The sequence below is a fragment of the Phaethon aethereus genome (assembly GCF_964289735.1).
Source record: "Phaethon aethereus genome assembly, chromosome: 26".
NCBI classification, from domain to species: Eukaryota; Metazoa; Chordata; class Aves; order Phaethontiformes; family Phaethontidae; genus Phaethon; species Phaethon aethereus.
Genome location: NC_138602.1, coordinates 1,955,663 through 1,971,662, shown reverse-complemented (window position 1 = coordinate 1,971,662; position 16,000 = coordinate 1,955,663). Strand labels below are relative to the sequence as shown.

At 39.9% G+C, this 16,000-nt stretch overlaps 1 protein-coding gene across 1 annotated transcript; it reads left to right on the top strand.

Moving 5' to 3' along the window:
• Window positions 1-13,953: 13,953 nt before the first annotated feature.
• LOC309413697 (nuclear factor interleukin-3-regulated protein-like) lies at window positions 13,954-14,853 on the top strand (the record flags this gene model as incomplete). The annotated part of the gene is made up of 1 exon (XM_082010893.1): window positions 13,954-14,853. One exon carries the CDS (start codon window positions 13,954-13,956, stop codon window positions 14,851-14,853), a length of 900 nt encoding a protein of 299 aa, XP_081867019.1.
• Between the last annotated feature and the right edge of the window lie 1,147 nt (window positions 14,854-16,000).

Sequence of the window (16,000 nt, the reverse complement as noted above, 5' to 3'; positions counted from 1 at the left end):
CGGAGATGCTTATCTATCTGGATGTTGCAAATCTGCCAAACCTCAATCCACTGCTCATAATCACTTGGTTATTTATATAAGCAACATAAAATGCAGTTCCAGCTACAGAATCTTGTTATCGCTACCAGACACATATTAACAGTAAACTAATATCAAACGCATGCTAAAAAACACTTTCTGAAGATTTTTAATGAAATTCCCTGGAAAATTATGTCATTAGCTAAATAAATTAGGACTGTGGGAGGCACTCTCACATTCACTGACTTTCAATGCCAGTGGCATGTGCTTACTTAGCTCAGAAATGAAAAGATGAATTTTTTTTTTCCTTAAAAGTCAAATTTGAAAAATCTCCTTGGATGCATTTAGCAGGGCACTTTGATGAGGTTTACAAAGGATTTAAAGCACCAGGTGTAACTTTTTCTGATTTTCTTTAATAGTTCATGCTATTGCCGCCAAATCTTTTGATACCTATTCCTCTTCCCAGCCACCCAACCCTTGTACCTGATACTCCAGCTCACCTTCATTCCCATTTGGCTCTGGGATTTCTTGCATCATAAGACAGTTCACATTTTCAGCTCGCCAGATTTAGAGTGCTCATGAATTTTCAGTGGGGTTTAGATACGTACATCTCTAAATAGTTTTAGAAAATAGGTTGTAGATACGTGAAATTGTTACCACTACAGTGCCACATCCCATTTACATTCTTTGTAGATTTTGCTCCTGAATTTCACATATTGTTTTTAAGAATGGGAGTAAGATTGTTTCAATTGCTTTTGCAAGTTGTATTTTTTTGTCATTACAGATTTTAGGCAGTAAATTGGTCTAGCAGAAACAACCAGCTGTACTCTTTATTTAAGCAAATTTAAATTAACATAACGTATATGATAATGTGCACTCACGCTGTTTGACAGTATATTAAGAATTACAAAGACAGGAAAGGAAATCAGCCTTTGGGTATTTTTAGACCTCAGAGATTACAACTGAGTGAATTTTTTACAAGAAACTGTATTCAAAAAACAACCACATATTGGTGACCCTAAAACTGTTTTTCTAAGAGTTCCACTGGCAAATAATTTTGACTAAGAAAAAAGGAAGCTGATTTTACAAAGACTCAAAATGCTTCTAAACATCTTCTACTTCAAATTTACCAAACAAAATGTAATTTCAAAAAGGAATTTTCATGTTGAAATTGATCAGTTTCTTATGAGAGAAAATGGTTAACTATCCTGAAACATTTAATTTGAGATAAAACCAAAATGCTTTCTCTTGATCCTGTAGAAACAGTTTTGCAGCTGTTCGGTTCAGCCATGGAAAGAACTCTTCTAGGGCGTTCCAACATGAGCTGCACTTTGCACCTGAAGAGGGAATTCAGGTATATAAATAGAGGGACAAGAGTCATGCTGACAGTATAATGAGATCAAAACTGCAACTTCAGAATGAGAAACACAATTTTATATATTTTTAACGTTCCCAGCAAAACCATTTCTTCTGCTCTGTATACCTGACACCTACATTGCAGAATTTGGATGTGGGCAGCAGATTTGCTTCTCCCATCAAAAGATAATGATGATGCCTGAGAGCAGGTTTTGCACCCCACATGCAAAATCTAGTGTATTGTGAGTATAGAGGTCTGAGCAGTATAAAATGTGAAATTCCAGTTTGCTGCATTCTTTCTAGTGGGGTGGGAGAGAATGAAGCTTTGAACAAAGGACACTGGTCTTGTCATGTCAGTGTAGCTGAAAAATTCAAGTAGCCACCCTCCAAAACTACTTTATATGTAAGTGTGGGCATATATATATATGCAGGTGAGGGCATTTTAAACAAGATGATTGTTTTTAAATCCCTTCCATGTATCATATTGCAAATAGTTAGTAGCCAGCATTGATTTTGATTGAAAGAGAGTGTGACAGTAAATAACTATTCTGTTTAAAAAAACCTGGGAGAAGGACATTTCTTGAGTCCTCCCAGACCAAGAAGCAAACACTGAGAGCCCATCTAAAGACTGGAACCTCCTGTTTTCTACATGTGACAAATGCCCTTGCTGCATCATACAGAACACAAGACTTAAAGTTTTTGAAATAGCTAGATATGGTAAACTTTTTACCCCTCTAAATTTGAACTTTGCCATGCTGCGGCTTATGACAGGCTAAATTTCCTGGGGACATTCAAAGATTTGTTGAGAGAAGGAAAATGCTGCTCATGAGTGTACTACATGCCAGTTGTCCCATATCTAGCATCTCTGCTTATCAGAAATAATTATTGCAATAATTAACTGTAGGATGACTTCCATGCCATCATGAGTGGAATAATCTGCAGATATTGGGCAGTATTTCAGAAAAGACGAATGACTCCAGACTCTGACATTTCTGATTGACAAATGTAACAAACTTCATTTAGAAAAACTGCTTTTTAAACTCAGGCATCCTTTAAGATGTCTCAGAACTGCAGTCCTTTAATAAAGAGACTCTAAATCGTTAACTATTTTAAGAAAGCATTCCAATTCTAACTTTAAAAGATGTCTTCTTTGCAGTATGTTTTTAAAATCTAAAATCAAGTGATGTTGAGTGGTAAAATAAAAATGTGAAGAGCTTTTGGTTTTGTTTTAGTTTGTAGGGTTGGGGTTTTTTTGTTGTTGTTGAAGGGAAGCTTTCTATTTGTGATGTTTTTGAGACTCCTTAATGTTACATTTTTAATCCTCTGCATCCACAAGAGCTAAACATATTTTTCTCTAATCAAAAGCTGAGACTCCTACCTAATGAGGTAACTTCAACCAGCAGATATTAGGAAAGTCTTATTAAGCTTCAGAGTTTTTTGCTTGAGTGACTCTGAAACATCTATCCACCTGCAAGCAATGACCCAAGAACCTGGCTGCATCCTTGTGATTCTTGCCCTAACTTTTTCACTGAAACACAAGCCTCTAGAGCACAATCCAGTTTTTGCTGTTTAGCCTTTCTCATCCCTTGTGATTTGCCTCACAGTTTTCCCCTGGCTGCAGTGTTGTTCTCTGCTTCCTGGCTAGGTTATTATGTAGTATTGGTTTGATGTGTGCTCTTACTATGCTGCCATGTCAAGGGGGATGTGGCAGCTGGGGGAGTGAAGTGTCCCCTGAGTTTCAGTCTTCGGGGAGTCGAGGACTGGTCCCGTGCTCCTGGGGATCTCTCAGACCTTAGAACTCTGGCAGGTGAAAATGCTTTGGTGAGTAATCTGACGTGTGTGTAGCTGAAATCTGTGCCAAGGTCACAGCTCTCTCCTTTTTCAAATCTGTGCAGTAAGTCAGATGAGATGCAATTAATAGCAGAAAGTCAGATAAGATGCAGTTAACAGCAGAATTTGGCTTTGTGTTTTGAGAAGGAAGAGTATCTTTATTTTCTTGTGGAGTGAAGCAGTTTAGGCAGAAATTCCCACTGCTTCCATCTAGTGAAAATGTACAATGAATATTAATATTGCAAGGAATAACCCAAGGGACGGAAGAGATAGGTCATTGCCTTTTGCTGGTTTCTGTAAAGACTATTATAGTCTGGCTGCTGGTTTCTGCTGCTTTGGCAGAAAACTGGAATGAGTTGTACAGCATTAGTGGAGGCACTCCAGATTTGACTCTAGTGTAGTTTCAGACAAAACCCAAGTCCTAATCTAGAGCCTGATCTTCTTTTCTGGTGATTTAAAAAGGAAACTTCAGCAATCAGTTTGAATCTGGAAAAATTATTTCTAGGACTGGACCATATGAACTTTAGTTACCCAGAAGTAAGTATTTTGAATCTGATAAAGCACTGATAAGCACCCTGTTGCTTTGGGCACAGAGAAACTCAATGATTTGGGACTGAAGTTAGGAGTTTAATCTTTTGTACAAGTGGGTTGTCACCAGTTGTGGGTATTATGGAAACTCAGGCAGAAGTGGCCAATACATGACTCTACCTTGCAAAATCTTCAAAAGTTTCATTTATTTCCTGTGATAGTAGAGTGAAAGGGAAACCTTTGACAGAAAATACTGATATTAACAATTAATGAATGAGAGATGTGGTCATACTCTGCAGTGAGTGCCTTTTTCACGCGCGTATGAGTGGAGGACTCCTGGCAGCCTTTAAGACAAGCCTGTAGCGATGGCTTACTTCCTTTAAAAAGAAAAAGGAAAGCTCTTAGAGAGCATCGAATCCTTTGACAGACTTCTGCAAAAGAACACAAGGATGGGCATCTTCCTGCCAGAAAACCATGAGAAAGGCACCGTGTGCAGAGATTTGTGGTCCTTGATATGTTCCACTCCTGATCTGCTAAATATTTCTATACATCTTAGTGTGAATGATTTCTATTTTGTGATCATTGTTTTCTCATTCTGAAACAGGAGGGTAAGCAATGAGATGAGTTTTATTTAGGTTCTGCAAAACCTTTTAAACGGGATTCTATAACCAGTTCTGCATTCTGGAGGTGTTTGTGCTGGAGCTAGGAGCAGGAAAAGACTGGGATAAAGAGTGGAAGAGCTTGGCTTTGGTTTATCTACTTAACGCAAAATAATTTCTTGGGGCTGGACTCTGGATGACAGCACTGCTGGCTTAGCAAAACCCAGTAAGGCTCTACTGCATATGTGTGTCTCTATGGCCCAGCGATAAGCTGAGGGCCTAATTCTGTTTTCTAAATAAGGAATAATTTGCAACTGCTGACGTAAGTGACCGCACAATGAGCAGGAGAATGGGGAATGAAGCAGGTCCTGGAAGTTTTACTGGCTGAACAAAATATTTTGGGTTGGGCATTTTGAAACAGGTATGTGAAAAGATGAAGAAAGATGGGAATATCAAACATAGGAGAAAACTGTCTTTCTGATGACTGGTGTTTGTTGGGGAATGGATTTTGAAAATAGAGGGAGGTCCTTGTTTTTATCAGGATTTGCTCTGCTTTTCCTCTTAAAGTATTGTTGCAAACTTCGTGATGGTGGTATCTTTGAGAGTTCTACAGAGCGGGGGATTTTGTCATTTGCATATGATTCCACTCTATTTTTAAAATCAGGATTTCACGTGCCCTCAAGACCTACAAACCATGGATGATTGCATCTAGGAAAGATTAGAAATGTGTTCAATTCTTGCCTGTTAGTTCTTGACTTTTAATTCCCAGGACAGAAACCCACTGACTTGCTAACATCAATGGCAGCCCTGCTTAATTTCTGGCCTTGTCTCAGAAAATGCTCTTAGCTTCTGCTTAATTTTAAACACATGCTTAGGTCTCGTTGATCTCATAGCTTGCAATGACATTCTTGTGCTACAGAGAGGAAAGGACCTACCTTTGGGTTTAGACTGCCTCTCACTTCTTCCTCATGATGAGGCATCACCTTAACATCTGGGGTAACCTTCAGTTAATTATGAGCTTTATCTTTGTGAATCAATCTTCACTTTAAACAAAATTGCCACAGCAGTTTTCATCAGACTCAGTACGAACCAGATGGAATTTTCCATCCCTCTGGGTAGGAAGAGGGAGGTGGAGAGCGGATGGAGGGCTGCACATACTGCCAGCGGCACGCTGCTGCGCAGGAGCACCCATCTGCTTGTTCAACCGGAGCCAGACGTGTGAGTTTCTGGGCTAGTTCTCTTCTCCCATCAGTCATGTGAGTGAAGATCTAGTGACTGGAAAAGACTTCCTGCTGAGTTACACCAAGGTAAATGCAGCCACACCTTGACGGTTTCTTTTAGCACAGCAGACCAAAAGCTGCCACTTAAAATATCCATGCGCAAGAATTAACAGGTTCATAACTGCCATCTACGCTTCTGCATAGCATAATGGTTTTATGTGTTATCTACTGCTTTTCTATAAACCATGTGATCTGATACAGTATGGTTTGGTCCTGCAAATCTGTGCACTGTGATTGTGCTTAATTGTGCTCTCAGTAAGCCAGCTTCAGTAGTAAATGTAGTCTAGTCATGGTAGCATTGCCAAATTGAGCTTGTCGGCATTAGTTAGCTTGGGGGAAGTCCAGTCTGTCTCAGCATCATTTCATCCAAACGAAATTGCTCAGATATCTCTGTGCTACCCTGCATTGTGCAGCGAAGAAATGGCAAGGGGAAAAAGAACAATTCAGTTCATATGTTTCTGGGGCAGGGCCCACCAAGTAGGTGGTGAAACTGAAGCTACAAGAAAGCTAAAAATGTTTGTAAAATGCTCAGTAGTATCCAGACCATTTTTCAGACATAGTTGGTTTTTCAAGGAAAGTTTTAGTTGCTTAAAAAAATTGGAAGAAATTAGCTGAAAATACTAAGATCGTTATTGTTTTACATTTTCAGCTGAAACACTTGAGCTTCCGATTCCAGTATTTCAAAATCCAACTAAACTATTCCTGCCAAGCATAATCTGCTGAAAAGTCAATACTTTTGACTCAAACTATGAAATACAGCAAAGGAAAAGTCCCTTACCAGAGAAAACACAAACATTTATGTATTATCTTACATTGAGCCATGGTGTGACAGGGTCAGCTTTCTTGGGCACAGAGGCAAACCAAATGGAGCAAACACCATGAAAACATCATTATTCATCAACAGTGCGCACTGAGGCATTTGCAGATCAAGAAATGCCAAACTGTCATTTGTGAAGAATCATTAGTAACTTGGGGGTTTTAAGGTTTTTGCAGTACATTTCTGGTCTTACAGTCTGTTGTAGACCCACAATAAAATTTAGAGGTCAGTTTGTCCCAAATAGAGAAATGCTTGAGCTCGTTTTGAGACTAGTTACCGTGAGCAATGCAGCCTCAGTGGCGTGGGCTTTGACCACAAAGGCTCAAGGAATCAAGGAAAGCTTATACAGCTTACAAGCTGTAATACCCAGCAGTTCTGCTGCAGGTGGTTTAGTAATTTTGGGTAGATTCACATGGTTTGAAGTCTCATACCTCAAGATCAAAAGACAAAACTAATTCTACCAAGCCCTGAACCAACAACCTTTTGTGATTAAACTGCAAAGACAGTGATTTAATGCCTTTGAGCCTAGAATTTTAGTACAGCAGAAAGTTCAATATATCCTTCAGGCTCTGAATATGTAGAGAAAATTTTGAATTTTGGGGAGTTCAGCATCTGTGGTTGTGGCCAGGTTTCAAAGGTGATCCACTCCAGAGAATCCTTATGGGGTTTTGGAATCTGATTTTCAAACAAGTGCCCAAATGAGTGCAAAACTTCAGTGGAAACCAGACTTTAGAAAACGTGGCCCGATGGTGTAAATGCTCGATTTCGAAAATCTGTCTGTAAAGGCACTGCAGTACGTTGACAGACTTGCAGCAACATTTGGCCCTCTGAGCCAACAATCATTTGTGTGTTTTCAAAATAGACACGCAGCAAAATTGTGACTTTGGCATACCATAGTTGTTTCAGTCAGTTTGCTTGAATTTGAGTTTAAAGATTCACCAGCAAGAGTGATTCTTCCATCAGTAGCAGCCACAGAATTAGTTGTCCCAGAGTTCAGGCATACAAGTCATTAGGGTATGCTCTGTTTTCTCCTTTTCTGCCTGCTTTAATCAATAGACCATGCTATTTCCCACTGAGGTACAAAAAGTGAGTAATACCTATTCCTCAACAGCACCTGTTTTATCATGAATGTCAAATACTCAGGAATATGAATAATTAAAATTATGTCCTTTTGTCTTAAATAGGCCAATAGGTTTACAGAGTATTGTAAGATACTACCAAATCACAGATATTTTTTTTCCTTATTACTAAGGTGAAGAAACAGCGGCGAGGATCGAAACTTGTTTACTAAGGTGCTTGCTGTGCAGTGTTTGTACAGCGCAGTGTTGCTGGTAGAAGTTTTCAGAGGTTTCTGTTATAAATCATGCCATACTCACTTGGACTTGTTTATTATCTCATTTTATCAGTGTAAATTCTGAATAACTCCTGTGGGTTAGATACTGATGTACTAGCGTGGCTTGAGATTTAACAACTGAGTTCTGATTTAGTTTAGGATGATATAATTTAAGAGTGAAAAAATAGGCAGCTATTAAGCTCCTTTATATTAGCGTAAAGCAAGGGTGGCTTGACTCAAGCCTTGTGCTGATGTAAACTCTCTAAATCCTAAATTCTGTTCCCAGTTTAATTAAGGTAGGTAAAATCCAGTGATGTTTCCATGGATTGGCTTTCATATGGGTGCTGAATGGATTGCGATAAGGAAGCTGGGAGTCAAAGTTTGATCCAAAAATTGTCCATAGGGTAGTTAATTTCACAATGGAATTATGTGTTTTATGAAAAATATGTGGAAGCTTTCTTTGCTTTGTTTGTTTAAAGTTACATTGAAAGTCAAGTATACAGTATGTGCTGAAATCTGTGCATGTCATATGGTTTAGTTTTAGGTAGCCTTGCAAGGAGAAGGGAGTTGGACTCGATGATCCTTATTGGGTCCCTTCCAGCTTGAGAGATTCAATGATTCTATGTCATGGGAATACCACAGCAAATCAACCATTTTCAGTTCAGAATAAAGAAAAGAAATCTCTAAACCAGGGAAGATACGCCAAGACACTCTATGCACTTTTATATTACATTGATTTTTCCTTCTTAATTAAAATATATGTAGATTTATGCTTGGATTTTCATTCTTGTGGTTTTAGTTAAGAATACTCCTCTCAGCAGTGTTTTCAAATGAGATTTCAAATTCAAAAACATTATCAGTAGTGATAGATACACAAAGGGAAGTCAGACTGAGACACAGTAAAATTTAGATTCATACATTAAAAATTAGTAAATTGAGAAGAATAAAATATAGATATTCATAATATTAAAATTATTGAATTTTGTTGTAATCCACTTCCTCCTGTCTTCTAATCCAGATAAAAGGTAAGACCCCTGACTGTGGTTCAGTTCTACAATATCTATAACCCACTTGCTGGAAATTTATTTAATACTCAAATTCACTCAGTATTTTAGGACATAAGAATGGTGAGACTGAATCAGCTTATAGGTCCACCTGGCCTGACCTTTGGCCTAATATTTTTTGTGATTCCCTTTTATTTTTGATTACTACATTATCCTGAGGCAATGAATGCCAAATTTGGATTTTATGTTGTATGAAGATGTGCTTCCTTCCACTGCCTGATAATTCCAGCGCATGTTCTTTATAAGAACTAATGAGCTGTTTTATGAGGCAGTGTGTTTTGATTAAAGAAAAGTGTATATCATCTCGTAGATATGCAGTGAATCAGTTCCTGTTAGATATAAGTTTTTCCTGCAGGGCTTTGTACAACCTGCTGGAAAGTACAATTCATCAGATTCTGCTCTGATCTGTTGCTCAGGGTGGAGATAAGAGAAAGAAGGGGAGATAGGTCTGAACCAAATCTCTAAAGCCTTAGCCCTAACATGGTCTTCTGTTAGTGGAAGGAAAGCAGTTTTACCAGAAATGAGGATCTTTCGACCAGGTAGATAGAGTGCATGTACAAAAACCTCAATACAACATGTCCTCATTTTCAGAGAGATGTACATGGTTTAGTGTTGGCATTAAACTAGGACATTACATATTTAGCCCTTCACAGCTGATCAGATGCATTGTAGAAGTGGTAAGGATAGTTTTACTGCATATCTTCAAGTATTTAACAGTCTTTACATTAAAATGTGTCTTGCTTTCTGCCTGCTCAGAAAAGTGAGAGACTTGAAAAGTTCAAAGCCTGCTCTCTCTAGAGAAGTAGGGCTTCATAAAGATGCTCTGTCTGAACAGAACTTAGTGCAAATCAAAGGTGAAAAATGAAGGAATGCCATAATTTTACAGTGTTTTTGGTGCTTTCTCTTCAGGATGCAGATAATACAGAACATGGCTGATGTTCTGGCAAGACATTAGTAATTGTCTTCTACATTTATAGCGGCAACAACAGATACCAATGAACCTTAGGAAATATTGTTTACATAATGCACTTGACCAAAATGATTCTACTATTGTTACTAATATTAATGTTTCCACTCATCCTTGCGAGTACAAGCTGCGTGTCACCTTGTGTGCTTGATTGCTAGAGTCTATGAAGAGTCACAAGACGAATTTTGTGTGGGTGTATGTGCAACTTTGTGGGCTGCAGATATAAATAACAGGTAGCGTTTAGACTCTGTGGCCTAAAACTCAATGTTTTCACATATTGGTCCAGCTAAATCTTCATTCCTTGCCCTTAAAAGGCCAGATCCTGCCTCCGATGAGAATTTCCCCTGCCTACCACTTCACACCCAACCTCCTTGCCGCCCTCTGGTTTGACTCCTGCCTCTTCTCCTGACCTCAACCCTCCCTTCTCACTATTTCACTTCCATCATCTGCTTCAATTCATGCAGCATTAAGTTGGGGTCTGAAGAAAATTCCCACCTTGGCACAATGGATTAGAGTGTGAGGGAGCAAAGAAATGCGGGAAAGGTTAAACAAATGTGGTGAAATGAGTTTACTGGAAGGAAGAGGTTGGGTTCTTTGTTACTTTTTGTTCTGTCTCACAAATGGCTATTTTGGGTCTCTCTTATTTCTTATGCTTCCCAGCTACATTGGGCAGTGAATGTTGGTTACAGTAATCTTGAAACTTCTTATAGGATCTCCTTATGACAGGCACCAGGAGCAAGAGGAGGACAGGGAGAAAACAAGCTGCTTTGCCCAATGCGGGTGATGAGTTTACACAGTGAAAACTGTTGATCTTCGACTCATTCAACAAAGAAGTCACGTCAAATACTAATCTGAAAAATTCCTTGTAAGTGATTAAGCCCTGAAACAATAGTGTATTTCTGCCTTTTGATGCTGTCAGAAACCACAGGTACACTCACTGAAATTCTCTCTTTGATGCTTTGAGATCAGAAGTAATTTTGATCAAAAGCCAAAGGAATTACCCCAAACATATTCATGCTAGAGGACATTCTTTGTTTTGGTCTTTAGTTACTCTCAGAACCTTTCATACTCTTTGAGATCTCAAAGACTTATGGATAAATTAAAAAATGCATTCCAAATGTATTTAATTACAAAATCACACTGATTTGGACAGAGAATACTTTCATGGAACTTGTCCCAGTTCAAACCAGAACAAAACTCCGGTTATGCTGAGCAAATGTGGATAGCGAATAGATGTGGATTTGTCTATTTTGCAGGTCTGCATTGTGCAGAGATCACAGTCAATGACAACCTTCCAGTTCTGAAGGTCTCTAAATCTGTAAAAATAAATAGACGATATTGTATCTGCAAGCAGCAGAACATTTAATCAAATAGCTTCTACAGAAGATTAGCATTTTTAGGCTCAGTGTTTACATTTCTGCTGTACAATATGTATGTAACTATGCATATGATGGAACTCCTTTACACACATTCTCACATTATTTGATTTTCAAAATCCTCTAGTGATCTTTTATGCCTCATTTGTTGGGTGCTAGCTTGAGATAGCTTAAAAAGGGATCTAATTTTCAGAAAGAGCTATGCAAGAAAACAGAGTACTTTGCTTCCAAAATTTTGTCCTCTTTATGATTTATGAGTTGGATTCTTAAGAAATCGCTAGTCACTCTTGGAAAACCATTCATGGAGAAACGGAGACCATTCAAATGTGATCTTTTATATGAAAATTGGAAAGTGAAGAACACTGGAAATTTTCAAAACCTCTAGACACAAATCGCAACTGGACAATCTTTAGGAATTGTTTAAGATGTGTGAGCTCTTTTGATTAGTGTTGATGTGAATACTCATGAAGAGTAAGTGGAGTGCCCAAACATGGTTTCTTATCATTTCTGTTTCTGTATGTCCTTCATTGAACTAGTGCCCTTCTGTGTTCAGAGAGATGTACAGTCCCTGCCCAAAGTGATGTCCTGAAGGATTTTGAATTATACCTTCTCCTTTTGCTTATAGATGGTTATCAGTCATCAAGAAAAGAGTAATTCATGTCACTCATGCAATAAATTGATTTAGCAAGAATGTTGTCTATTAGTCATGTCGATTATTAGCTGTGTTGATTTTCAGAAAGGTCACGTGCCAGATTTTCTCAAGCTCACAGCATCTGACTACATGAACATATACGGCCCAGGCTTTCTAAAGGAATTTGACTTCTCACTTCACCTGTAGCCCTGAATATGTCCATTCAATTTGGTTCCTAAACAGCTGCTTGAAAGCTAAAAAAGCTCAAACTGAATGTTTTTGGGTAAAAACTGAATAATGCTTGGCTTTTGGATGTTATGTTGATTTTATTGCCTCTGAGTTTGGGCAATTTTCAGCCTGCAACATTTTTTTTGGTGGGGGGGACAACATTTTCAGCTGAAAGTCAGCCATCCCTCCTACCCCAAACCCTCTGACCAGCCCTGCCAGGAATCTTGGTGATGTTGTCCCTGTGACTCAGAAAAGCACTTTGCAATTATATAAACAGGTACTAATATTATTCTAGCTACGTGGTGAACCATGAGTGCATTGCAGTGCTAGTAAAGTGTACTGCAACCTGCCAGACAGTGTGGAGGGCATCTTGACCATTATTTGTGTGTTGGTCTTTGTGGGTCCCAACAGTCACGTAGTCATGAAGCTAAAATGAAGGGCCTTGTGCAAGGGCTGTGGGGATTGAAACGTGACAAATAGCAAAGATTCAGTGCATTAGTTGCTAGTCAAAGTGAAACAATTATGCCCCTCTTTACCATTTTAGGGTAATCCTTTAGAGGTGATGGCTTATCAGGCCCAGTGCTGGCTGGTCCCTCTTGCCTAGCTTTCTGTTAGATGGGACCTAGGTCCTGAGCGGTCTGGCAGTGAAGCATATCTGAGTAGGATCCTTTCTCTGCTCCTTCCCTAGCCATCCTGTAGACGTGTCATAACAAGCTGTCTCCTCTTGACTCTACAAAGTAGTTTTCCAAAACTTAAGTTAGACTCACAAGATGTGATTCCTCTCACCAGACCTAAGATGCCTGCAAGGCCTAAATCAGAATTAGTCACTCTGGACTTTCTTACAGTCAATAGGCAACAAGCTAAGATATATGTCATGTTAAGCTCCCTCACTAGGTCTCTGTGAAGTATAGAGAGTATCTGAGGTGACCACATGCAGGTGCCTACTTCTAGACTCTCACACTAGATCAGCGCAATCACTCCCAGACTGCCCAGAGGAAGGAGGGCTGATGTGGTTTTCCTGGAAGATCAGCATGTTACAGGAAGCTTGTAGCTTAGATGGGGATGTCTGGAGTGTGATCTCTTATTAATTTAATGCCCAACTTAGACTGTATCTTTGGTCTTCTCTGCTAGCTTCTTCCTGTAGTCAGGAATATACCATGGTTGTTGTCTTCAGATGGACATTTCTGTGCCAACACTTGGTGCTCAGCAGCTGCCATGCAAGTACTTGCAAGCGCCTAGATGGCACTTTCATAGTGTTCATCCACATTTGCTTACAGATCTATCAAAATCACAGATTTATCTATCAAAATCACAAACTTCTTCAAATCCAGCTTTCCAGGGTGGCACCAGGGGTTTGGGGGAAAAATGGGGGCTGAGATTTGTAATCCTGATTCAGTTGCCAACTACGGTATGTGACTGAGGTAAATCAGTTTTTCTCCCTGTACCTTCCTTATCTCTAAAACAGGGGCAATGAGACTTATTTCCTTTGTAAGGCAGTTTGAGATTAGAGAGAGATAAATGAGCAATTTTTATTATCCTGATTGAAGTTAGTTAGGCAAAGTATTTGTCATTGTTCACTGAGTTGGCAAGATAGGCCTTTTTTAACTCTGCTCAGTCATACACATTTTTGGGGTGTCCCTGATGGACTTTGCAGACACTGGTGAGTTGTGAGTGCATTGTGCTGACATGTGCTGACATGTGCTGACAGTATTTCGAAAACTCCAATAACAGCTCCAAAACAACAGAAATAGCTGATGGAAGCTGTCCTCAGGTTACATGTGTGTATGGTGCTGTACTCAGTGTTCCTGGTAAATCTGCAACAATCACGTGGCTATATTAATTTATTAATTGGTGTTAATTAATAGCACTTTTAGTGGTAATAGTTTTGTGTTCTAATTCTGGCAGAACCCGGCTGTGTTCACAACAATGGAAAACTTCATGGCACCGTTGAGCACTGTTGGTGAGCTTGTGCTTCAGCAGAACAAGGCTAAGCTCCTCCATGGCAACGTGAGTGGTCCCTCCCGGCGCAAGCGGGCGTTCATGCCAGATGAGAAGAAGGACAACATGTACTGGGAGAAGAGGCGCAAGAACAATGAGGCGGCCAAGCGCTCACGGGAGAAGAGGCGCCTCAATGACTTTGCCATGGAGAGCCAGCTGGCTGCTCTCAGTGAGGAGAATGCCATCCTCAGGACAGAGCTGCTGTCCCTGAAGCTGCGCTTTGGGCTCATCAGCCCAGACACCAGCACCTACCACAGCCAGTCCCTCCAGGACTTCCTGGGAGTTTATTTCAGAGGGCACAGAGCAGCCTCCCCACTCCTGGAGGCAGAGCCCTTTGCTGGGGAGTCCTGCTTCTTCACAACAAAGAGCTTTGTGCCGAAGGTGCTGGAACCTGATGACTTTTCCTGCAAAACCTTTGGCCCGTCCAGAAACATCCTCAGCTGTGACTCAAAGCCAGCTCCCATGGACACACCTGGCCTTCATCAGCCAAAGAGGCTTGATGCATCCTTCAGATCCACAGTTTGCTCTCCATTCCTCAATTACCACATCCCAGACAAATACGCTTTCCATTTGCCTTTGTCAGGCAGTGCCTGCTTCTTGTGCCCTTCCCCCAGTCCAGCCGAGGTGAGCAAAGAAAGCATCACAACTGTCTCAGATGAAGATGATGAGGAACAAGTACCCAAAACTTCTCCTCTACCCACATGCAGCCTGCCCTGCCCTTCAGAAGATCATATGAAGGGCCGAAGCTATGCTGCCCTACCTCACAAGCTCCGAATTAAGACCAAAGCCTTTGGCAGCTTGGAGGAGAGTGGCCTGGACTCCCACTGAGATAGCAGAGGAATGGCCTGCTGTGAGTCCAATGCAAGACCTTCCAAAGACATGAAGGGTCTGGAAGAAGGGGTGGGAGGGAAAAATTTTGTGCTTTAAAGAGGGAAGTAATTTTCCCTGCTTTGCCTAGATGATAAGGGAGTTTATAGGGCTGGGCTGCATCACTACAGCACAACTGCAGCTGGCCATGATGTTCATCTTGCTGGCTGAGACCTGCCAGACCCTGCGGTCGCTGTGTGAGTAAGTGTGAGTTTTACCTGGCTGCTCTGCTTACAAAGCAAGCTAAAATTTGAGGTGTGAAGGCATCAGAGGCAGGAAGAGGCTAAGACAGTGGAGGTGGTGCCCACACAGTGTAACACAACTAGAGCTGAATGGGGTGGCAACCATTTTAATTACCTTTGTTACATTGGCACCTTCATCCTCAGGAATGTGCCTCAAGTCTTAATTGCTTGACATGGAAAACTATTGATGGAAACAGTTTCAGACCCCTCAGCTGTCTGGAGCAAGAAAAAGGGATAGTGATTAAAAGGCTGGATTTACACCGGCATGAAATGAGAGCACAACCTAGTCCATTTTATTCCTAATAAATAATATCCATAATATTATAATTTATCTTCATGGAGAATGAACTCTTTCCACACTCTTTCCAGACACAGTGTGGTCCAGAGGATAGTTTCATTTATCTTTGCAACAATTATTTTGGAGGTCTAAATATTTGGGTTTTATTGAAATGCAAAATGTATTTTAGTTTTACTTCCTTCTTTTTAAATAAGGCATTTTAAAAAATGATATTTTTGTATTTGGAAATTGCCTTTATAAAACATTCTCTCACCTTTAGCTGAGTTAGCTGTACTGTTTCCTTTTTTGGAAATTAATTATTTATAAAATAAAAAAAGAAGCAAAAAGGCAATGTATACCAAAATTGTTAATTAACTGGGTGGAAAGCATTTAAAAGTTTTAGATTTTTTTAATGATTTAAAAATTATTTTACCACCTTTAAATGCAGGTGAGCAACTCAGTTAATATCTGGCTGCTTATATTAATCAAGGTAAATCTCAACTGGCTCAATGCTGGACTTGCACTGGATGTACTCATCGATTATTTCTATATACCATACTGTACAAACTGGAGAGACTGAACTGGAGAC